This window comes from Fukomys damarensis, unplaced genomic scaffold (assembly GCF_012274545.1).
Source record: "Fukomys damarensis isolate Sample0158 unplaced genomic scaffold, DMR_v1.0_HiC HiC_scaffold_2, whole genome shotgun sequence".
In the NCBI taxonomy this organism is placed as follows: Eukaryota; Metazoa; Chordata; class Mammalia; order Rodentia; family Bathyergidae; genus Fukomys; species Fukomys damarensis.
The window spans coordinates 12,113,146-12,136,882 of record NW_022900914.1 but is presented as its reverse complement, the minus strand read 5'-3'; the positions used below and the strand labels follow the sequence as shown (position 1 = coordinate 12,136,882).

The window sequence follows — 23,737 nt, the reverse complement described above, 5'->3', positions numbered from 1 at the left end:
TTCCTGGCAGATGTTTGGAAGCTAGTGGAGATCACAAGCTCATAGTTAACCCCAGAATTCCAAGAACACATCTAGCCTGTTGGGAGTTCCCGCCAACATCAGGGGCTCTGTTTCCCGGTGGTGAAGAGTGTAGAGCTTGCGTGCCCAGTGGAGAAGTTGTGCTGACCTTGGCCGTGACGAGGGGTCGGTTCACCGATCTTGCTCTGGGTGGTGCTGCTGGATATCTTCCATCTGAGCAGCTTCTCTGGCCTGTTTGGGCAGATCTGGGCACCTCCAGTTGCCTTGCTCTTCTTCCTTGAGGCTTGAGGTGGCTTTCTCAACAGCCATCAACTTAGGACTCATTTCACAATGAGCCTTTTAGAAAAGTCCTCTGGGAGACACTGGGGCATTAGCGGCCAAGGAAAGCAAAGAGTTTATCACTGCTGCTGCATTAACAAGAGTACCAGGCATGTTTGCCCTTGATGATTTTGACCTCTTTAATGAGAATGCTAATTCAATTAGAGTAATTATGCCCTGAGCTGGTTTCTTAATGATTTTCTAGCTTGTCTTTATAGACCATTGTGAGCAGTGATTCTAAGAGTTTTGAATTTCACTGATCACTCAATTTTTTTAAAAAAATTATGAATGAGGAAAGGGAGAAAAAACAGTCTTAGTACTACGCAGTTTTTATTTGCTAGGTATAGGCATTAGCAACAACAACAAAAAAGTCATTTCATAAAAGAAAGAGATTTTACTACCCAGAATGAGAAAGCTCTCTGAAGAAAGGATGATGTCAACCAGCCCTTGACAGCTGGTGTCACCCAGTGCCAATGTCACAAGGCTGTTCGTGACATGAAGTGTGAGCATCTGCACTCAACCCAGAGCCTGACTCTGCTCCAGAGCCAAGTCCAAACGCTGGGCACAGTTCCCCAGGGCCATGTCAGCACCCAAGAATCTGAGATAGCTTAGTCATCAGAAAGGGGCTTCTGGGCTACAAAAGCAAGGCCAGGGCCGCCTGGGGGCTGAGCCTCTTGTACTCTTCCTGATGATTCAGTCTTTAACCTCTCTCTTTGGTGTTACTTAGAAGGTGTGGTACCAGGGTAGGTGCTGACCCAGGAGGGCTAAAGCTGGAGGATTCTTCTCTCTATTAGTCAGCTTTTTGTCACTGGACTACAATAACCAGCACCCACAACTTGAAGGAGGAGTAGTTATTTTGGCTCAGGTTTTATAGGTTTTGGTCCATGGTTGGCTGAATCCAAGGCAGGAACATCATGGGGATGGGCTTGGCGGAGCAGTGCTGCTCACCTCATGATGGCCAGGAAGCAGAGCAGGGGAACAGCACCAGAAAAGAAAGGAAACCAGATATAGGAACCAGATATAGACTCGGGCCATGCCTCCATGACCCACCCAGACACACAAGGAAGTGTGCTTTTCTAATCCCCTGGGTGGTGCTCAAAGCAGTCGAGTTGACAGGCTGAACTGCTACCCTCTCAGGGAAGTGATTCACATTGCCCTCCCCAAGGACAGCCCTGGCCAGGACCCAAGGGTGGGGTTGGAGGAGCGCTCAAAGCCCCGCAGCAGCAGCTGTTTCATAGTGGGATGCTGTCATGCCAGAAAGGAGGTTCCTCAGAGCCTCTCAGAGACCGTGTGGGAGGCACAAGGTAGGGCACCTGGCGGGGCCACGAGTGAGGCTTTGAACCGGCCTGCAGCCTCTGCCTGTCCCTGCCGGAGAGGCACCAGGCCAGTGGAGTTTCAGTAGAGGAGCACCAGGGCGGGGCTTCCTCCTCATCCATCCCAGCTGCTTATTCAGTGGCCCACACCCAGACCCAGGCTCAGCTTTCCCAACTAACAGGGAGAAATCCTGACCCCTTCAGGTTTCCAGGAATGCAGCTGGGGTTTCTTCTAAAAATGCAGTCAGTTCTGTCTCCTCTGATGCCTGTGGCCCCTTCCCTCTGATTTGCCCTGGTGTGAATCCCCAACCCCTCTTCACCTCACCTCACCTCCCTCAGGGCCGTGCTTCAGCCTGGCCATTTGCATTCATCACAAAATAGGTGGGGAACCTGTTCCTTTTTTCTTTTTTAGGGTGAGTTCTTCTCAGCATTCAAGCAGGCCTCCCGGAGAGAAGATGACATTGCCAAGGTGACCTGCGGCATGAGAGTACTGTTCAAGCCAGGGACCACAGAGGTAATGGAAATGTCCCTTTGCTATGGAGGAATGGCGAACAGGACCATCTCGGCTCTCAGGACCACTCAGAGGCAGCTGTCCAAGTAAGTGCTCACAGCACAATGCAGGCGCTGCAGCCACCCTCCTGTGACTCCTAAAGCATCAGCATGCCGCTACTGTCCTCATCTTTGTGGAGAATATGGCTGCTGCTTCTACTGTTTTTTTTTTTAATGGCATAAAATTATATTTGCATAATTTATATCTATAGAACATAACTGCTTTCTTTAAAACAAGAAAATTTACATATGACAGCTCTTGCTTTTTTTGTCAAAGACTTCTTTAAGCAAGATAGTATACGTGGTCACTTGCATTTACTATGGTAGCACACGGTTGATGTTACTATTTTTATCTGCACCTCAGTCATTGACCTACAATTTGGCTTTTACACCATCATGCTGGTCACTTTTGTTAAGATGTTAGCATTCAGCAAGACAAGAATCAAGATAAACAGACACGTTGTAGCACGTCTCCTTTAGCTGCTTCTACTATTAACACGTCCACTCTTGCTGCTACGGTTACTAGTGCTACTATTACAGTTGTGAATACAATTGTGCGCAGCATAATGCCTTGGTCAGCTGTGGACCATATATACGACGGTGACCCCACAAGATTACAATGGAGCTGAAAAGTTTCTATTGCTTGTATTTTTATTGCACCTTTTCAGTGTTGAGCCATGCTAGGATGCACAGATTCCATCGTGTTATAGTTGCCTACAGTATCCCGTGTGGTAACATTGTGCTGTACAGGTTTGTGGCCTAGAAGCAATGGGCTACGCCATGAAGCCTGAGCGTGTAGTGGGCTGCGTGGTACAGGTTTGAGTAAGTCCACTCTGTGATGTCCCCACAGTGAAGAAGTCACCTAGGGACACATTCTCAGAACATACACCTGTCCCTAGGTGACACATGATGGTAATATTACTGCTGCTCTGCTACTGTTATCATTGCTGCTACCACAGCTATTTTTAATATCGTCACTTCTGTTTCTACTCTCATGGCAGCTATGACTACTGTTACTGTTGATCCTACTGCTGCTGCATCTACTACAATCACTATCATTGCTACTACTATTAATATCATTCCTACTATTCCTGCTACAATATTACTATTACTATGAGTACTAGGACTTCTATCATCCCTAATAGCATCATTAATACCATTAGCATGAATGCTATTACTATCACTACTAATGATACTGCTACTACTACTGCTGCCTCTTCTGTTAATACAGTTATTGTTAACACCACAGTTCCCATTGCTTCTTGTAGTATTTATACTAATAGCATTGTTACTGTTACTATTCCTGTTGCTACTCCCGCCGTTGCTTTACTGCATTCACTACCAGTAGCAACGTCACTGCTGCTGTTGTGATTCTTGCTATCTAGTATTGCTGATATTACTACTACTATTATTGCTGCTGCTGTTACTGCTACCTCAAGTAATATCATTACTGGTCTTATTCCTACTAATACTATTGCTTCTTCTATTGCTACTTCTTCTACTGCTATCTTTATTATTGCTTCCATTACCACCACTTTACTGTGGCTACCATTGCTAGTGTTACTACTAGTGGTAATGCTGCTTCTCCTGCTACTATTATTGATATTATGCCTATTTCCACTACTACCATTATTACTGCTACTCCTACTGCTGTTATTACTTCTGTTATTAATCCTGCTGGTGCCATCACCATGACTACCATAAGACAGCAGCTGTATCAAGCACCTTACTGACGTTATCTTAGGTGATCTTTACCATAAATACGTGGGATAGACCAACTTCACCTGAAATTTGGCTCCTTGTTCCAACACTGATCAAGTGAGTGGCACAAGTCCTGCCATTTAGTCTCCCCAAGATTCACTTTTCTCTGGTCAAACAGGTATGAGAGCTTTCCCTAGTAGAATCTTTAATTAAATTAAAAGCAACGATTCATACAAAGCCCTTAGGACACCACTTAGACATTGTAAGGACTTGATAGATTCAACTATTGTTTTTGTTACTTTTAAAAATGTACTGCTCTTAAAGATGAGGAAGCTGAGGCCCATGGAGGTTAACCCGTGTGCCTCTAGTTGTGTAGCTGTCAGCAGTTGAACCAAATTTTGCAGCTAGGTTTGCCTGGCCCTGAGGTTGGGGTGTTGTGCTCCCCTTCATCATGGGGGTACGAGGGAGCACGCGCCCAAGGTGAGCTCCCTGTTCCCCACAGGTCCTGGAATGAGGAGCTCCTGCAGCACGTGTGTAAAGACCTGGCGGAAGAGCTGCACCTGGAGCACGATGCCCCGGGAGGCATGGTGGACTTTCGGCGGACCCTCACACTCAGCTTCTTCTTCAAGTTCTACCTGACCGTGCTGCAAAAGCTGGGCAAAGTCAACCCTGAGGATGTGAGTGTGGGCCCAAGAGGCTGGCCTGTTGGGAAACCTGCTCTACCCCTCTGGCTCTCTGAGGGCAGAAGATCAGGAACCAGGGTCTCAGCCCAGGAGCCATGGAGAGGGGAGCCAACTGCTGTGGTCAGGACACCACCTCCTGTCCTGCTGGTGTCATCATCTCATCCGGGAACTTGAGCAGCCGTGACTGCCGCTATGTCCCAGCTGTGAACTCTGCAAAAGGGATCTGATGGATGGCCTTCTAGATGTAGAGTAGATCTGGCTGTGGTTTTGTGTGCAGACAGGGAGCACAGGGGCAGAGGAGAAGGTAGAATGGAGAGAGGATGTGGAGTGGGAACACAGGATGTCCGAGGATGGGTGCTCAGGAGTCAGGCTGGCTGGGATGGAGCACAGTTCCCAAGATTTGTTCATCAGCAAGTGATTGTTCTGCACCTGTTCCACCCTGAGCTAGCCTTAGAGTGAGGGGGTAGCCTCACTGGGAGAGAACTAGTTGGTAAAGGCCAGGCTGGGAGCACAACTAAGGAACAGGATTTGGAGGGCACACAGAGGAGAGGAAGCTGGACAGATGCGGGACAGCAGACCTGACTCCTTCTTCAGTTCATTAATACCGCTTCTTTCTTTTTCTGAGTATTAATGAATATTTATCACGGAGCTCATGCCTTGGTTTATTCCTCTGATATTTTCTCTACACTTATCTGTCGCACTACTTGCCTCAACTCTTCTCTGTTTCTATCTGAATTTCCATCCGCCCACCACTATACCTATTGTCACGGTCTCTTTTGATCTGGATACTGTAATTTTCTAAACAGGCTGGGGCTCACACTGCATAAAGAGTTTTGTGTCGCCCTTGCTTTAATTGTGACTATCTTATAAACATCTCCCATGTTATTAAATACTTCCCATGGAAATGAGGAGGGCAAGGAAGGCTTTCCCAGGGAGGCTGGGGAGAAGGTTGGGGACAAGTTTGCGGGGCTGAAGGAAGCATAGACCTTTCAGCTGGCAGGGCTGGAGTGGCTAGAGGGGAAGTTGAGGCAGTTATGGAATACAAACTCAGTTGGATATTCAGATAGACTGAGGAGGTAAGAGAAACATTTGTCACCTTCATCCTTCGGGACACCAAGAAGGGATCTATGATGCAACGTAGCCAAGGCCACCTCTGTTGTCTCTCCTCCACAGAAATGTGGCACACTGGACTCCACCGTGGCCAGCGCCACTCTGCTCTTTCACAAAGAACCTCCAGCCAATGTTCAGCTCTTCCAAGTGAGTACACATGGTGTCTACTAAGAGTAGGTGTCCCTGCAGGCTGCATCTTGTGGTTAGTGGCTGACCGCTGGACAAAGGCCAGCTTAGACTGTACGTGGATCACAGTGAAGAAAGTGGAAATCATACTGATGTCGTTGTTGCTACTTCTCCCTCACAGGCCTATTTCTCTCTTAGGACTAGACTTAGGTGTGTGCCTGTTCTTTAGATTTTTTTTCCATATTGTATTTTCTGGCCACTGTGTGGGGCTAATGTGCAAAAGCTAGAAGTCTTGAGTGTATACACACACACACACACACACACACACACGCATGCACACACTCCTCTATCAACTCCAACTCTTTGGAAGGTACTAGCTAAAGGGTTGCCAACTTTTCCTATAAACCTTTTAGACTTTGTGTACAGTATAGTCTCTATTAAAAAATCCTTGGTTTTGTCATCAGCACAAAGGCAGATGTGACAGTCAGGCTTTATTTCCAAAATGAAGCAGTGGCTCAGGTTTGGCCAAAGGCTACAGTTTATTGACACCTGCATTGGAATATCATGGTCATTGCAAGAAACTGAGGTGTGACTGCCTGGATTTGAACCCAAACTGTACCATTTCAAAGGTGTGTAACCTTGGACAAGTTACTTACCCTCTTTGCATTCTTAGGCAAATTAATTGCACCCACCTGCACACATAGATAATAATAGTACTGTTTCATAGGATGATGTTTGAGGATTAAATGTGCTATTAAAAGTAAATTGCTTGGATAGTTGCTGGTGTACAACATAGTAAATACTTGATCAATATTAGCTGTTATTATTATTTTGAAAAACAAATACACAACATTATTATAAAATGTATACATCTTAAAACATTTTGGAAAGTATAGAAAGGAAGAAATAAGAAAACAAAAAATCACCCAAAATCTCATTTCCAAGGGAACTCATTCTGATTTTTTTTTACTTCCACTTTTCCCTATGCATATATGGACATGCATGTGCTATAGTTATAGCATATATCTTTTTACTATTGAATTAGAATCATTACACACAAGTACAATGTTTATGTTCTGCTTTCACATTTATTATATGCTGCTTTGAGCGTTCTTTCCTTCTAATTAAATTTACTAAAAAGTATATTTGGGCCAGGGATTTAGCTCAGTGGAACCACCCTTGCCTTGCAAGCACAAGATAATGAGTTCAATTCCCAGTACCCCACCTCTCCGTGCTGCTGTGTGATATGAATGTAGCATAGCCCAGTCTCTGACTAATGGGCATTTATGTTTGTTTGTTGATATACTAATGCTGCAACCACCCTTGTCACTGACTACTTATGTGCTTCTCTGTTTAATTTACCCCATGCTCCTCCACCTCCTCCATTCCTACTCCCTCAGGTGTGCTCGGTCACCTGGCATCAAGCTCTCCCAAATGTCCCCGAAACAGTGCCCGTAGCCTGACTAGTGGCCATGTTGTTCCAGGAGGTACCTCCTGGTCAGTCTGAGGAGGACATGGTAGGCCGGCCCCTGACCCACCTGGCTGCGACCATGCAGGCTTCCGGAGAGGCTGTGTACTGTGATGACATCCCTCGCTACGAGAACGAGCTATCTCTGCGGCTGGTCACCAGCACACGGGCCCATGCCAAGATCTTGTGAGTCCAGTGGGGGAGCCGAGGGCAAGCACTCATGAGACTTCTCACACCCTGTCAATCACTGGAGATACAAAGACAGCGAGGTCCTCCAGGACCTCCTCTCCTAGTGAGGAAGATGAGAAATCCTCTCAAAACCACTGTCTGGAGAGGAGCAGGAGGAGCAGGAGGAGCAGACTCTATGGCACCCAAAGTGCTCCATTGGAGGGACAAAAGGGGCTAACATCGGAGACGCAGGCAGAGGCCACATTCAGAAATCCTGAGGGGAGGCTGCACTTGGCCCAAAAGGCCATGAAGAGCCACAGCCACTGAAAGGCTTACTGGGACCAGCTTAGATTTGCACTCTGAACGTCAGGTTACATTTAAAGGTGAAATTTCCAGAGAAACTTCAGTGAGCACTAAAGGAACAAGCATGGCCTTAGAGTCCAATGGAGCTGGAATCAAAGCCCTGTTCCAGGGCCTAGTATCCGAGACCTGTGCCTGTATTCTGCAGTTCTGTTTCCCCACCCCCACTGTGTTTGTGAGCCTTAGCGATAGTGGCCACGGCACCCAGAGGAGAAGAGTCACTTGAATGTGTTTGTTGAACCCGGAGAGTCTAACCAGCAAGAACTGCCACTCCAAGATAGTAATAAGAAAACTAACACTCCCACGGTGCTTTATGTTTGCCTCAGCCCAGCTTTAAGCATTTTACCTAACTGGCTCATTTATTCCTCACAACAACCCTTAGGCAGTCCCCATTATTATTCCCCTGTTCCAGCAGAGAAAACTGAGGCAGAAGCAGGGGAAGTTACTTGCCCAGGACCAGAGAGTTGGCAAATGGCAGAGTTTGTGTTTGAAACCAGGTAGCATTTGCAACTGGGCTGTGCTCCCTGTGTGTGTTCAAGCCTGAGATGTTGAACTTTAATCCTGGTGGGCACTGGACACACAGCATGGCCGAGCAGAACAGCCAGGAAAATCTCCCTCCTGGGCCCTGTGTCTTCCTGGATCAGGGATCAAGCCTCTTTACCACTGATCTTTTACTACTGTTACTCCTGGCATGGAGACAGGCTCCAGGAAGGGTGATCTACACATAAAATATTTGAAAACAATAATAGAAAACAAAATCTTTGCCAGGTCTGGGAAAAGAACGTTTGAGTCAATATAGTTGCCAGCTACAGGGTAAATTGGTTACCTTTGTTCTTCCTTTGAGTCCAGGACCATGACCCACACTGTCTATACTCCAGTAACCTCCATCTGAGCAGTATGTGAGTGAATGTAGGAGGGTGGGAGGTGGGCATTGCAATACTTGTGACGCTCAGGACTTTCATGGGTTGCTGGCACTCAGAAGGGCATGGGATGGGGCAGAAGCTGCTGTGCTCACTTTGGCATTCTCACAATTTAATCTCAGCTACACTGCTTTCGCCCTGAGTGATTTTAGGCAAGCTGCTTAACTCCTGTGAGCTTGAGTTTCCCCACATGCACAGTAGGGGTAGTGATAGTTACTGTCAGGTGTGCTGTGAGGAGGAACTGTCTGCAGAGTGGTTGGTACTTGCGGACAGTTTCCAGACATTTCCCTGAGATTCCTCTGCCCTGCTATTCTCGTAGGAGGCTGAGCCAGAAGGATCACAATTTAGTCTGCTATAATTGCTCAACTTTCTCCCTTGGTGGTTGTATACTAAGTATCCCTAAGGATGTCCCGCTAAGCTGGCATAGCACTCTTAATGTGGGGAGGGAAATTCTGCTACGTGCAGATGTTCAAGGTACACTGGAGGCCCCAGTGTGCTGATTCTGGATGGGTGTAGGCTGGTGAGGTACATTTTAGCCGCAGCTCTCCAGAGTACATGCTGCTCAACAGCATGTGGTTCCCTTAGACTTGGAGACCAGGCAGACCTATCAGAAGGTGGGTGGAGGCAAGGCCCATCTTATTCATTTTATATCCCCGGCAGCATTAAATACCCATGTAGGCATTTAATCAGCATTTGCTGAACAGAATATGCAACTTGAGTTGGAATCTAATGGGAAAGATGATGGAGAAAGAACCAAGTAGTGTAGGGGGGGTCATTAAAATAGGGACAAATGATCCAGTCCAAGTGATCCAATCCAGAAGACAGATCTGCTGCTTCGGTTTACCAACCTGGTCCTTCACACGGCTCATTCTTGCAGGTCCATAGACACCTCAGAAGCTCAGAAGGTGCCAGGGTTTGTGTGCTTCCTGTCAGCTGATGATGTTCCTGGAAGTAACATAACTGGGATTTTTAATGATGAAACTGTCTTTGCAAAGGATGAGGTATGCTTGGACTTTTTAATACTTGTGTGTGTTGGGGGGTAGTCCTAGGGATCAAACTCAGGTCCTTGCACTTGCAAGGCAGGCGGCAGAACCACTGAGCTAAATCCCCGGCCCCTTGGACTTTTTAGTAGAAAGTGGAATAAATATAAAAGTTTTAATTTGTAGTCATTGCTCCAAATCTGTAATGGTGAAAGATTATAGATTTGCATATATTGTGGCCATCATTCAAAGGCCAATATTCAGGACAATCCATGAAGGCATGGAATATGTTACTTGTTTATTTAGTTGGTGACTGCTGTTTGTATATAGTGGTATGACTCCATGCCCAAGTGCAGTAAAGCAAAGTTGATGACTATATTTGAATTAAAAATTGGGTTTCTAATGTATAACATTAAACTCTTTTTTAAAAAAGAAAATAAAAATACATTAAACTAACCAGAAATCATACAATACACCATGTGTATTGATAACCCACTAATACAAAAGCTCATCTATTGGTGTTGGCTATATGGAATTCTGTAACAAGAACAAAGAGTTTCTGGGCCAGGGATTCATAAAAAGAAAAAAAGAACAAAGAGTTTTCAAATCTTTAAGACAGCTGTTATAAAAATTCTTGTATTTTTATTCATAGGATAGTTCTCAGATGGTCAGTTTCCATTTCCAAAACAGATCAAATGCTGCAGATTAGATATGAATAGGTAGGAATTAAAGGGTAAATTCACCTTATTGTTGATGAAAAGGTGAAGGAATAAACAATAAGCTTCAAATAGTAACCACAAGGACACCATAAGGAAAGTATTTGGTAGAAGAACAAATTATTTTACAAATTTCAGGAGCCCCAAGGAGCATTACTAACATGTTGGCTAGGTATACCCAACACGGCATTAACCAAGTCAGTAACTTAATGGGAGCCTGAAGAGATAATTATCAAAGACTTTCATGCTAAATATTCATTCATATGGTTAGAAACCTTGAATCCCAAAGTGATGAGTTGGAAAACAATATTTTGTTTATTTTTGGTGTTACATTTTATGAAAATATCCCTGAAGGAGATCCACTAAGTTTTTATGAAACTGAATTATTTTTTTAAAAGAAATCATTATTCTTCTGATTCTATAAATTGCAAAATTTGTTTGTGGGTCATCAAATCTGAGAGCTTGCATCTGAGAGCTGAGCTACTGCTTTGGGCATCTAGATGAAGTACAAGACTTGGTTTTCGGCATGTGAGGAGCTTTTGGTATAAACCTGGGAAATAGCACATAGAAGAGTATAGTGGTGGTGGCTGGATAACAAAACGAAGAGTCAAGGCGTAAGAGCTAGCCGTGGTCTGGTAACTAGAGCCAGCTGTGACTTTGCCTTTCAGGTGTCCATTTCTTCATATGAAGAACAAAGATGTTGAAGTAGATCTGAGTTGACTTATACACTTCCTGGTACCCTATCTGCTTGGGGCAGACATCAATGATCAATTTCCACTTTAGCTTCACAATAGGCTACCAGTACTTAAAAAACAGAATTGGCCCTGAGGATGAAGTCTTTTTCTCTCCTTATACCAGTGGATCTCTGTGTCCTGTTCCAATTCAAATCATTCTAAGCACTCATGAAGAGGCTTATAACCTCAGGTAGTAGGGTAAGGGCATGAAAAGGCCTCAAGGCATTTCTAAAGTATGCTTTGATGGTCAGAGCAGGGTCTTGCTTTGTCTTTTTGAAAATCTATAAATAGTTTGCTTCCTGAGGAGCTTTTAGTTTAGTTCTTTGACACTGTCTCTGCTCCTAGGTTACTTGTATTGGGCACATCATTGGTGCTGTGGTCACTGACACCAGAGAACATGCACAGAGAGCTGCTCAAGCGGTGAAAATCACTTATGAGGACCTTCCAGCCATTATCACAATTGAGGTAACTGAGCATGCACTGCTTATGTGGAGGGGTGAGCCCTCTGTCCCTACAGACTCATCCATTCATACATTTAATGTGGCCCTGGGGATTGAACTCAGGGCCTTCTTCATGCTGGGCAAGAACTCTGGCCCTGAACTACATCCTCAGTCCCCTGCAGGTACATTTATTAGGACCCTCCAGAGGAGATTTGAGCAGCAGGCAGGGGTTTGACTACAGATGGTCCTTGACTTGCCATGGTTCTACTAAAATGACTTTCGATGCTTCAACTTTCTTGTGGTACAAAAGCATACCGACACCTGTTTTCACTTTCAGTACAATATTCAATAAATCACATGAAACATCCACATTATTTTAAAACGGGGTTTATGTTAGATGATTTGCCCTACCATAGGCTAAAGTAAGTGTTCTGAGTGAGTTTAAGGCAGGCTGGGCAAAGCTATGATGTTTGGTAAGTTGGGCATATTAAATGCACTTTTAACTTAACAAATTTTCAACTTATGATAGATTTATTGGGATGTAACCCCCTTGTAAATGAGTTTTAAAATCTTTTCCAGCCCTGGGATTTTTGGTCCTATGAAATCTTTGTTTTCATAATCTTAGGCACAGTTCACTAACATCCTAAGTGAGTTAGTTCCTCTTTCACCAAACTTCAGCTCCAGTTGGTACCTTACGGGATTTTGTTTTATTTTTTGTTTTTCCTCAAGGTCCAGGGTTGTGCATCTACAGCTAAGGAGCTAGGGAACATCATTCCTTGGGCTACTTTAAGTCTGTCCCCGAAGCTTATAGAGATTCATATATGGGAAGAGAGATGGCAATTCAGAGTTCCTCTTTTTCTAATCAGAAGCTATCTTCCTCCCCCTACTGAAACTTCTTTCTGATCTTCAGGATGCTATAAAGAACAACTCCTTCTATGGATCTGAGAAGAAGATCGAGAAAGGAGACCTCAAGACAGGGTTTGCTGAAGCAGATAATGTTGTTTCAGGTATAACTATGCCATGCAGCAGTACATGAAACAACACTGTTTTGTGAATTAAATCCAAGAGCTACGTATGCCTTGAGCTCTGAAGCAGGGAAGTGATTTCCAAATATTTCCTAATGGGAGATTCCCTCTGACAGCTGCAACAAAACAGTGCACCACTGGCTGGGGTAGAGCCTCACTCATTTTAATCTGTCCTTCTCTCTGGGCCGAACGTACCTAAGTGATCCTAGAGAGATTATACATGGTGTTTTCTGATTCGGAGGATTATTGGGAAGCATCTGGGCCACAGGTGTGGTTCGCTTTGGGTCTGACTTGAAATGAAATCTCTTTCCATCCTGCTTCTGGTGATCTCTGAGTTCCTTTTCCAGTTCTGCCAGGTCTGTAACCTCACAGACTTACTCCTAGTCTTCCCCATCTCCCAAAAGGTGCTCCTTACCCATCCTCGGCCAGCTATTTTCCCATCTCATTCCACCTCTGCATCTATCTCTGACTCTAAAATTAGGTCTACAGCTCTTCTGCACTGCAGACCAACCCCCTTTGGAGTTGCTTTCCTACCTCGGCCCTTTATTGCTAAGCCAGCAGCAGCCAACTCTCCGACAGGCCTGGTAGCTTCAGTCCTGGAAACACTCTTATTTTGACCTTTTTATCACGTCTCTTTTTTAATTTTAATTTTAATTTTTATTGGTACATATTTGCTATACATAATGATTAAATTCCTCACGGGGAGTTGGTAGATCTTAACTCTTTTTTTCATTCCCTCTCTTCCCACTTTGCTTCCTCTATCCCTGGTCCCTTTCCCTTTTGCAAAAGATCTACCTCCCTAATTCTTATTATCTACCTTTTCTTTTACTCTTTAGTTATTCATGCTTTGGGTTTCTCATATAATACAATATTTTAGCTTGTGTATCTGATTGTTTTCACTTAGAATTGTAGTCTCAATCACATCTCTTAATTCTTTACCTTTTCCGAAATGTTACCGTAGTTTTAGAAAACTATAATTTCTACTCGCTGCCATGAGCAAGGAACTTTGCACCCGCTGTATTTCTTTGTCATTCTGATTTCTTTGTTGGGAATGGGTTGCCCAGGAAGACGCATAACCCACAGATAGCTAAGACTTCCAGGAGGCTCGTCCCTACCCTAGTCAGGGAACCCAGAGGTTGCATGTGAATGGGTGGCTGCTGCCCAGGCTGCCTGGCAGAGTACATTATCTCCCCAAGCAAAGGTGACCCCGTGCAGCCACTGACTCCCAGTGGGGCTCTCTGCTTCCCCAGGAGAGTTCTACATCGGAGGCCAGGACCACTTTTACCTGGAGACTCAGTGCACCATTGCTGTGCCCAAGGGCGAGTCAGGGGAGATGGAGCTCTTTGTGTCTACCCAGAACACCATGAAAACCCAGGTAAGTGACCTGTGGGTCAACTAGGGCAGTGACCAGGGAGCCCCTGGCAGGTCTGGAGGGGGCAGGGTGGAAAATGGGAAGAGGGAGATCTGGTTGGTCCTGAAGGGGGTAGGAGTACATTGGTCCTGGAGCTGGACCCTGTCACCAGCAAGTTTGGTGCCATTGAGCTTGGCATGTAACCTTTCTGTACCCTCAGCTTCCTCATCTGTAAAATAAAGCCTGGTTGGCTGCTGAATCAATTAGATGAGTTTTATACTTGCACTAGAGCTTGGCAAGTTTGTTCTTATCATTGCAGTGCTATCTGGCCTTGGTCAAGGTGTCTCTACCTCAGTTTCATCATCTTTAAAATGAAGGAGTTGGGCTATGTGAAAGCTGAGGGACCCACTAACTTATATGCAGCAGCTCAAATATCCTGTGCTGTGTGGAATGCGACAGCAACTGGCAGCATTTTTGTCAGCCAACTCTACCCATCAGCATCTTGCCAGATAGAATGGGTTTCCACTCTGAAAATAAGCTGTGATCTCAAGCCTGTGGATTGAAACAGATGTCTGAATAGCCTTAGCCCAGTCTGCAGTGGCCCATGAGTGCTGGACCGCACACCACTAGTCCAGGCTGCACCAGAAAGGGAGTGGGATTTTCACTTCAGGAATTCTGCTACTCAGCTACGAACAGCTCCATGCGTATCAGGCCTGAAATAAATCCATGGATGCAGCAGTTGCTAGTGTTATTTTTGTTCTTTTTTCCCCCCATAGAGCTTTGTTGCAAAAATGTTGGGGGTTCCAGACAACCGGATTCTAGTCCGAGTGAAGAGGATAGGAGGAGGCTTTGGAGGGAAGGAGACCCGGAGCACTGTGTTGTCCACGGCAGTGGCCTTGGCTGCATACAAGTGAGTTCTGAGGCCTGCTTCTCCCAGTAGGCTCTGGGAAGAGGAATAAGGGTACCTCAGCCAAGAAGGTTCTCTGGATTTTTTTCCCCTTTGCGAGTAGTTTCCCCCAGCTTTGAATTCTCATAACTGTGTTTTTAGCACCTCGAGTTAAGGGTGAAGGTAACATCACCTGTTTCTTTGTGTTTGGACCTGTGTGTCCACACCCATATCTTCTCTCCCCTGCCTGGCAGCCAGCTCCCTGAAGGCAAGGACGCACCTCACAAACTGCTATTGTCATGGTCTCCAGCATGGTGCCTACATAGCCAGGCAGCTGGTACAAGTCTGCCAGTGTGCCTGGTGCAGAAAGAAGTCTTCCTTGTCGTTTACACCCCTGAGATCTACAGGGCTAGGCTGTTGTCCAAGACTACAGAGGATTTCTGACTCTCTTGCTCTCCACGTAGGATTGGCCGCCCAGTGCGCTGCATGCTGGACCGTGATGAGGACATGCTGATCAGCGGTGGCAGACACCCTTTCCTGGCCAGATACAAGGTTCTAGAGGGGGTGTATCTGGGTGGGCAGTGACTTCTCGTAAAGACACTGGGGAAGAAGGTCAAGGGACTCTGGGCTTTGTTCTTTTTGCATGACTACAGCATCTAAGAAGTTCAAGAAGAAATAGCACTGAAGTTCAAATCCACCATTAGCACCATAGAAAGAGTGCTGAAGGGGCCTCCCAGGCTACCCCCTAGGAGACATCACAAGGGCTCACACATGAATTCTGTGGGTCTGCTGTGCTCCACATCTGGTCTGTGACCCACCAGGCTCAGGAAAGTGGCTTTTCAGTAGACCTGGGGTTATCCAACTCAGGTCTATTTTTAGCATATTCATAGTCTGACGTAGAAATCAGAATGATTGCCAAGACATTTACAATGAGAGAAATAAAAAAACTTCCCAGGGTCCTCATTAGGCACAGGCTGTCAGGGTGAGCACCTGCTCTGTCGCAGAATGGTTGGGAACCAGCCCGACTTCTCTAGGACAATCCTCTGTCTGGGCTCCATAGATGGGCAGCTCCTTCTGACTGGTGTGTCCTTTCTCCCCAGTGTCGGTACAGCCACATAGGGCTCAGCCTTGCAGTGTAGTTCAGGGAGCCCTCTCTCTCCACCAGGTGCCCTTGAATGACTCCCCTTCATCGTGTTCTGACCTTATTTCATGATTTAACTCCCAGCAAGGGATTCAATTTCACCTTATCCTAAATTTTTTGTGAGCCTGACAACAGTAGCTAAATCTTGTAGTGGCCCACAAAGCATTTTTTGGTTATTTTCTTTTACTGTTTTGTCCCATTTCTATTTTTTTTCAGTTTTTCTTTTTATTAGCACTCTTTTGCAGTACATAATGATTACATTTATCATGGGGAGTTGGTACATGTACAAATCACACCTTAATTCTCTTTTCATTCCTTTTCCCTAACCTCCTTCAACCCTTCCTCCATCTCTTGATCTTTTTTGTATTAAGAAAAAGATCTATATCTCTACTTCCAATTATCTTTTATTTTGCTATTTATTTATATTTTGGATTTCTCACATAAGAGAAAACATGCAATATTTAAGCTTGGGTGTCTGATTTATGTCACTTAACATTATGTTCTCAAGGTGCCTCCAGTTTTCAACAAGTGACTCCAGTTTATCTTTCTCTGTGGCAGAGGATTATGTGTAAATGCTACAGCTTCCTTGTCCATTCATCTGCCGATAGATATACAGGCTGCTTGTAAGATTAAGCTATTAATTGTGCTTCTGTGCACACGGGGATGCATTATCACTGTAATATGATGTCTTTAACTCTTTCGGGGCGATAGCTAGAAAGGTAATAGCTGGGTTGAATGGAAGTGATAGTTTTTGTTTTTTGCAGGATCGCTATACTGATTTCTGGTGTGGTTGTACTAGTTAGTATTTTCCCACCAACGATGTAGAAAGGTTCCTTTTCCCCCAGACGCTTGCCAGCCTTCATTATTTGATTTCTTGATGGCCGTTCTTTCTGGAGTAAGATGGAATCTCAAAGTTTTAATTTGCATTTCTCTAATGGCCAGTGATATTGAACAATTTCTGTCACGTGTTTATTGGCCATCCACCCTTCTTCTTTGAAGTGTCTGTTCATTTCAGTTGTCCATTTTTTTTGACTGGGTGTTTTTTTTTTTAAGGGTTAAATAAGGTCAAGGATGTACAAGTACATTTGGGTTATTGTATAATGTAACTTTTATTATCTGCTAGCCAAAAGGGTGAGGGGATTTCTAGTGTCTTTCCTGTTTCCTCTTCCTAACACTCCCCTCTGCCCATTCATGACCAACTCTCTCTTAGGAGCTGCGGGCCAGTAGGAGGAACACGGAGTGTGGGTCAGAGCATCAGGGTCCAAGGAGTCAGGGTATACCACGGGGGAGGTTCAATTCCTTGCTGCTTGTCCCAGTCTGGTGATGTCTCAGGTCATCTTCTTCCTTTCACGGTGTGATATCTGGTCCTTTCTGTTTCCTCCAAGTAGCATAAGTGGAGGGGGGATCGGAGACAGAGAGAGGAAGGCCCTGTTGAGAAATCATTCCTCTTTCCTCAGGTTGGCTTCATGAAGAATGGGAAGGTTGTGGCCCTGGAGGTGAACCACTTCAGCAATTCTGGGAACACGATGGATCTCTCTGATAGTGTAAGTAGGGCCCACCCCTCACCCAAGGGGTGGCGAGTGGTCCAAGGGCAGGCCCCACAGCCTCCTGTTGGCCTCCTGGACTTTTGCCTGTTGCTATTGCAGTAGCCTCCCAACTGGTCCCCATCTTTAGCTTCTTGCACTTTTCCAACTGTAATCCCATTATACTACTTCTCTGATTTGAACCCCGTGTTGCCAAGCTAACAAAGTTAGCTACAGAGCTTTCTGTTCAGAGTGGTGGTGTTGAGCATGCACGTACACTTATGTATACATATGCATGTAAGATTATTAGCTCGTTCACAGTCATAAAGTAAAAGCTTTGGGCAAATTAAATGTAGCAGTTTAACTGAGCAAAGAGTAATTTGTAAAACAGGCTACTCTCATAACTGGACGAGGTTCAGGGAGGGCTGCTTCACAGTGTGGGCAGATGGCATTTTGGACAGAATCAGAACTGAGGCATGAGAAGCCTCGATTGCTTGCAGCTTGGCATTTGTCTTACGTGGTCTGGTCAGTTTTTCTCTCGTGAGAGACTGGAGCTCAGCTACTGAGATCAGCTGAGACTCACTCCCACTTCAGTTCCCACTTTAGTTCGTTTATGAGCTAACAGGTTGCAGCTGTTACATAAGGGAACAAGCCGAGAGACATTCTCAGGCTAAATTGAGTTTAACAATACCTATAGTAGAAACTTACTGTTATAGTTCTGACGGCCAAAATTCTGAACTCGGGGTGCTGGCGGGATCACATTCTTTCTGGGAGCCCTAGAGGAGAATCCATTCTTCAGTTTCTCCTTTCTCTGGTGGCTGGCGCACTCCTTGGCTTGTGGTCAGTCGCTCCTGTCTCTGTCTTCACATCGCATTCTCCCATGTCTCTTCTTATCCACCTCTCCCCTGCTTTTTTTTTTAAAAAAATACCAAAACAACTTGTTTCTTTGGTGTTTGGCTGGATTAGACGAGTTACTGGCTAAGAGTTTTCATCTTTTCTAGGCTGCCCTTTCCTGGTCCTCTGGCTGTAGAGAGCAGGAGTTGAGGGATAGGATGGGCCCCTTGGGTCTCTGCAGTCACTGGTATTTCTGGATTACCTACTTTTGCTCCAAGTTTGGGATGTAGAAGTCAAAAAGCAAACGTCAGAACTCATTTTCATGGCACTCCTGTGATCCTGAGGTCCTAGTGACTCTGCCTTTTGTCTTTCTCCTTTCAGATTATTCTTTTGCTATGATTGATTTGAAATAAATACATATAAATCCAGAGTTTTAGTGGTAATTGTTAAAAGCATGGAAGAGTAGGGCCCCATACTATATATCAGTGTTGTATTTCTTCTGGGAAATACAACATGGTCACAGGTAGTTGTGGCATTTCATACTTAGTCTTGGTGGACACGGATTCCTTCGATGCCATTAGAAATGACTGGTTTAAGACCACAAAGGGGGAGTTATGTACTCCTCATTCTTGTGGCCACAGTTTTGGTAGATGAACTTGGATTATTGAGTTGTTTTAAAAAATAACTAGAGGCTTTGGGTAAAATAAAATCAGTTGTGAGAATTAACAATTTTACCTTGATAACATTTAAATAGTTTGTGAAATTTTAATTTTATAATCATACTAGGTACATGTTAGACCACAAAGGGGGAGTTATGTACTCCTCATTCTTGTGGCCACAGTTTTGGTAGATGAACTTGGATTATTGAGTTGTTTTAAAAAATAACTAGAGGCTTTGGGTAAAATAAAATCAGTTGTGAGAATTAACAATTTTACCTTGATAACATTTAAATAGTTTGTGAAATTTTAATTTTATAATCATACTAGGTACATGTTATATACATATAGATTCCCCTTTTCTTCTTTAGTAACACATTTTACAAAAGTGGAAGTTTCCTATTACATCCTTCGGATTCCACCCCTCTCTGCTAGGATGTTTCATTGGTTCAAGAAACTTCAGTCTAGTGTTAAAATTGCTCAAAAAAGGAAACATTTCTTGTCTTCTCACATGTTTAACATGTGCTTTTTGTAACTGTGGAAAAAATCAGAGTGAAAATCATACAGTTCTTGTCCCCAAAGATCTTACAAGAGTTTTCACTCAGTCCAGTAAATAAATATCTCTTGAGTGCCCGGGGTGGAAGCACAAAGAATATGACATTGTTTGTGTCTCAATAGATCCATAATATGGCATGAGAGAGAGATTTTAAAAGAAGAAATAGAAGCATAAGTGATGAAGTTTTAAGGGAACACAAGATGGACTTAATTGAGACATAGAAAAAGTTATCTAGGATTACTAAGACTGAAATGATTGAAGACACATAAATCAATTTGTGGGAAAAAGACTGTACACGGGGAAGTAGAGTACAACAAAAATGAAACAAGCAAAAATAATGAAAGCTACCATTTATCTTCCCAGAGAGATTAGGTGTTACACCTTTGAGAGAGAACAGAATGCTATAAAAACAAAACAATCGAAGACTATAAATGAGCTCTCATGAATTAAAACTATAGAGGGGATTGGAAAATATACATATAGATTCCTTTTTTCTTCTTTAGTAACACATTTTACAAAAGTGGAAGTTTCCTATTACATCCTTCGGATTCCACCCCTCTCTGCTAGGATGTTTCATTGGTTCAAGAAACTTCAGTCTAGTGTTAAAATTGCTCAAAAAAGGAAACATTTCTTGTCTTCTCACATGTTTAACATGTGCTTTTTGTAACTGTGGAAAAAATCAGAGTGAAAATCATACAGTTCTTGTCCCCAAAGATCTTACAAGAGTTTTCACTCAGTCCAGTAAATAAATATCTCTTGAGTGCCCGGGGTGGAAGCACAAAGAATATGACATTGTTTGTGTCTCAATAGATCCATAATATGGCATGAGAGAGAGATTTTAAAAGAAGAAATAGAAGCATAAGTGATGAAGTTTTAAGGGAACACAAGATGGACTTAATTGAGACATAGAAAAAGTTATCTAGGATTACTAAGACTGAAATGATTGAAGACACATAAATCAATTTGTGGGAAAAAGACTGTACACGGGGAAGTAGAGTACAACAAAAATGAAACAAGCAAAAATAATGAAAGCTACCATTTATCTTCCCAGAGAGATTAGGTGTTACACCTTTGAGAGAGAACAGAATGCTATAAAAACAAAACAATCGAAGACTATAAATGAGCTCTCATGAATTAAAACTATAGAGGGGATTGGAAGAACCTTGAGGAATCTTCCCAATATGAAAAACAATGTGGAAAGATAGGAAAGAAAATATGAAGACCAGTTCAAAAGGTTTGCATAATAGAAGTTTCAGAAATAAAGAACGGGCCTGGGGGTTTAGCCCAGTGGTGCCACCACCTGCCTTGCAATTGCAAGGACCCAAATTTGATCCCCGGAACAAAAAACAACAACAATAACAACAAAACAAAACAGAAGCTATTAAAAAATAAATCCAAAAAGTCCCCAAACTAATGATATAGGTTTTGAGTTTTAAAGAGCCCACCCAATGACCACAATAAAGGAAATTAGACTTTTGCTAAGTTGTATCACTGCGAAATTTAAAAAGTTGGAGACAGAGATTTTACAGTTTTCCGGAAGGTCCAAACAACTCTCTTTGAGAATTAGGAAGGCATTAATTTATTCTTCTCAGTTTTAAGGAGCTAGAATATACTAGTAAAGTACCTTCAAGATGCAGAAAGGAACTGGGAAACTGAGTTTTGGCTAGAATTCTATGTATAGCCAAATCATCAGTTAAGGATGAGAGTAAAATATGGACATTTCAGAATTCCAGGTGTCAAAAATGTTTCTCTTTCTTGAGAAGATATTGAAAAATGTACCCCAAGAAGATGTGAGAATAAAACTCAAACAAGGAAAACCATGGGGTCCAGGAACTGAAAATTCAGTGTAGAGAGAACCAAAGGGAACTGTGGATGACCATACACGAAACTCTGAATATAGCTGAATAGCAGAAATAGTGGGCAGCCAGTTTAAATCGAAGTGGGCCAGACAGCTCTAAGAATGATTTCTTCTAAAGGACGAAACTTACATAAAATATAATGCGATTGAACAGAGTAAGAGTAGATTTTTAACATGAGGGAAAACTTTTAAGTTAGATTAGTCAAAAGTACATAGAAAATGAAGCAAATAAACAAATGTGGTCAGTTGTGAACTTCAGAATGAAAAGGTGCTATCAAGAAAGAAATCATCATAGAGCAACCTCATGGTTCAGCTGTAATGTTTACAGAGTTATAATAGTAAACGAAATACAATGAGATCGAAATACAAATATACTGGGGGATAGGAACCTGGCATACCTATGGGGGGAGGGGACAAGGCAGAAATAAAATCCTTTTTTCATAGTGGGCAGACAATATGAAGGTCTACAGTTGAAAAAGTTAACATGTGGCAACGTGAAAGCATTATTTCGAGGTACGGAAGCTAACCTAAAAAGCTGTGAGAATTGTGAGTGGTTGCTGCTGGAAAGTGGAAGGAAAAAGGGGGAACGATGCTGTTATCATAACACAACTTATAGAGGAATTTGACCCTTTATTCTGTACAGTGCAACTTTAATGGAAATAAAAACAAATTTACAACTAGTAAAATTAATTAGAATAAAATTTAAAAATCAGCTTATGAATAAAAATCAGCTACTTTTTAAAAATTGTTTATTTGTACATGAATAAACTGTAATAGTACATAAGATCCTAATGAGATAGCTACTTTTTTAAAAAAGAAGCAAATTATCTGTTTAAAGGAGAGGGTCTAGGTAGGGTTTTCCATAGAGGGGCTGCAGGAAGATTAAGTAGATAAGGTGCAACTGTGAGGCTGTTTCAGCGCCCTGGGGAAGAAGCAACTGGGACCTGAAGAAGAGCACTTGACGGTGGGCCAGGGAGAGGCAGGCATGAGTGCAGCCCTCAGCACACCTGTTCTGAGAAACCAATGAAACCAATGCAACATTGTCTCCCATTTTGGTTTCCCCTGACCCAGATAATGGACCGAGCCCTCTTTCACATGGACAACACCTATTTAATCCCTAACATCCGGGGCACCGGGCGGCTGTGCAAGACCAACCTGTCCTCTAACACAGCCTTCAGGGGCTTTGGGGGCCCCCAAGGGATGCTCATTGCGGAGTATTGGATGAGTGAAGTTGCAGTGACCTGTGGGCTGCCTCCAGAGGAAGTAAGTTGGGAATTTGGTGACCTAAGTCAGAGTGGGTTGGTCTACCCTGGAGGAAGAGTGGGTCTGTATCTTGGGCATCTCCCCTGCGATCAAAGGATGAGCAAGTGCTGCAGAGGAGGCTACAAGGTTGATTTAAAGTTGTTCCCCCTTTCCCACTCCCAGTCCCTTGCCACCAGCAAGGCCTCAGTGTCTCTCTTTTTGGAAAGGTGCGGAGGAAAAACATGTACCAAGAAGGGGACCTGACACACTTCAATCAGCAGCTCGAGGCCTTCACCTTGCCCAGGTGTTGGGATGAATGCATAGCCAGCGCTCAGTATCATGCCCGGAGGGCTGAGGTCGACAAGTTCAACAAGTAAGCACTGGGTGTGGGGAGTCTGATGTTCTGGCACTGAGTTTGATGCCTTGGAGCCCAAATACCAAGTTAATTGAATGGGCAAGTTGTGAGACTGTTGGATTTCCCAACTCAAGGTAGTCACCCCTTTAAGATCTCATAGTGATCTTCAGCCAGGCCATGAGGACTCCAGCCTGCATTCAACACCATAGCCCCATGGGTCACGGTTCACCTTTACACATTGTGTGCCTTCTGGGAACAGCGTATCATCAAGAATACTGGCCCTGCTCTAAAACGACTAGAGTTATATGCTTATCTTTGACAGTAATCTACAAATGTGACCTTGGCAATAATTCTGTCTCCCTGGAATGGGCCTCAATTTCATCATCTGGAAAGTAGGGATAATTATATTGCCTCTTGTCTGCTTCATAGAGTTACTCAGACAAGCAAATACAAAGCAGAGAGAAGGCATCATTGCCTTCCTCCCTGAGACAAGGACAGCACAAGATCAATACGCCATGTTGACCCAGTGCAAATTCTCAGTGTTGGTGCCTTGAATTTAAAACTCCCTGAATGAGCTCTGCTTCAGCCATGCTAGAGGAACTAGAACTCAAATTTCTACCTCTTTCATTTTTGTTTACATGATTGGGATACAATTCCATTGCAACAATGATTATATGGATGCTCACAAGCATGTCCTATCCTGATT

General features: G+C 43.8%; 1 protein-coding gene across 1 annotated transcript in view; it reads left to right on the top strand.

Annotated features, from left to right (window-relative positions):
• Xdh (xanthine dehydrogenase) overlaps positions 1-23,737 on the top strand; it is a 61,701-nt gene that overhangs the window by 24,939 nt on the left and 13,025 nt on the right. The window contains exons 14-26 of the mRNA XM_010645325.2: positions 2,062-2,246; positions 4,402-4,576; positions 5,756-5,839; positions 7,303-7,472; positions 9,612-9,735; positions 11,510-11,629; positions 12,515-12,611; positions 13,880-14,004; positions 14,757-14,890; positions 15,331-15,418; positions 17,465-17,551; positions 22,506-22,697; positions 22,904-23,049. Coding sequence (XP_010643627.1) covers positions 2,062-2,246; positions 4,402-4,576; positions 5,756-5,839; positions 7,303-7,472; positions 9,612-9,735; positions 11,510-11,629; positions 12,515-12,611; positions 13,880-14,004; positions 14,757-14,890; positions 15,331-15,418; positions 17,465-17,551; positions 22,506-22,697; positions 22,904-23,049 — 1,727 coding nt within the window. The remainder of the gene's footprint in view (positions 1-2,061; positions 2,247-4,401; positions 4,577-5,755; positions 5,840-7,302; positions 7,473-9,611; positions 9,736-11,509; positions 11,630-12,514; positions 12,612-13,879; positions 14,005-14,756; positions 14,891-15,330; positions 15,419-17,464; positions 17,552-22,505; positions 22,698-22,903; positions 23,050-23,737) is intronic.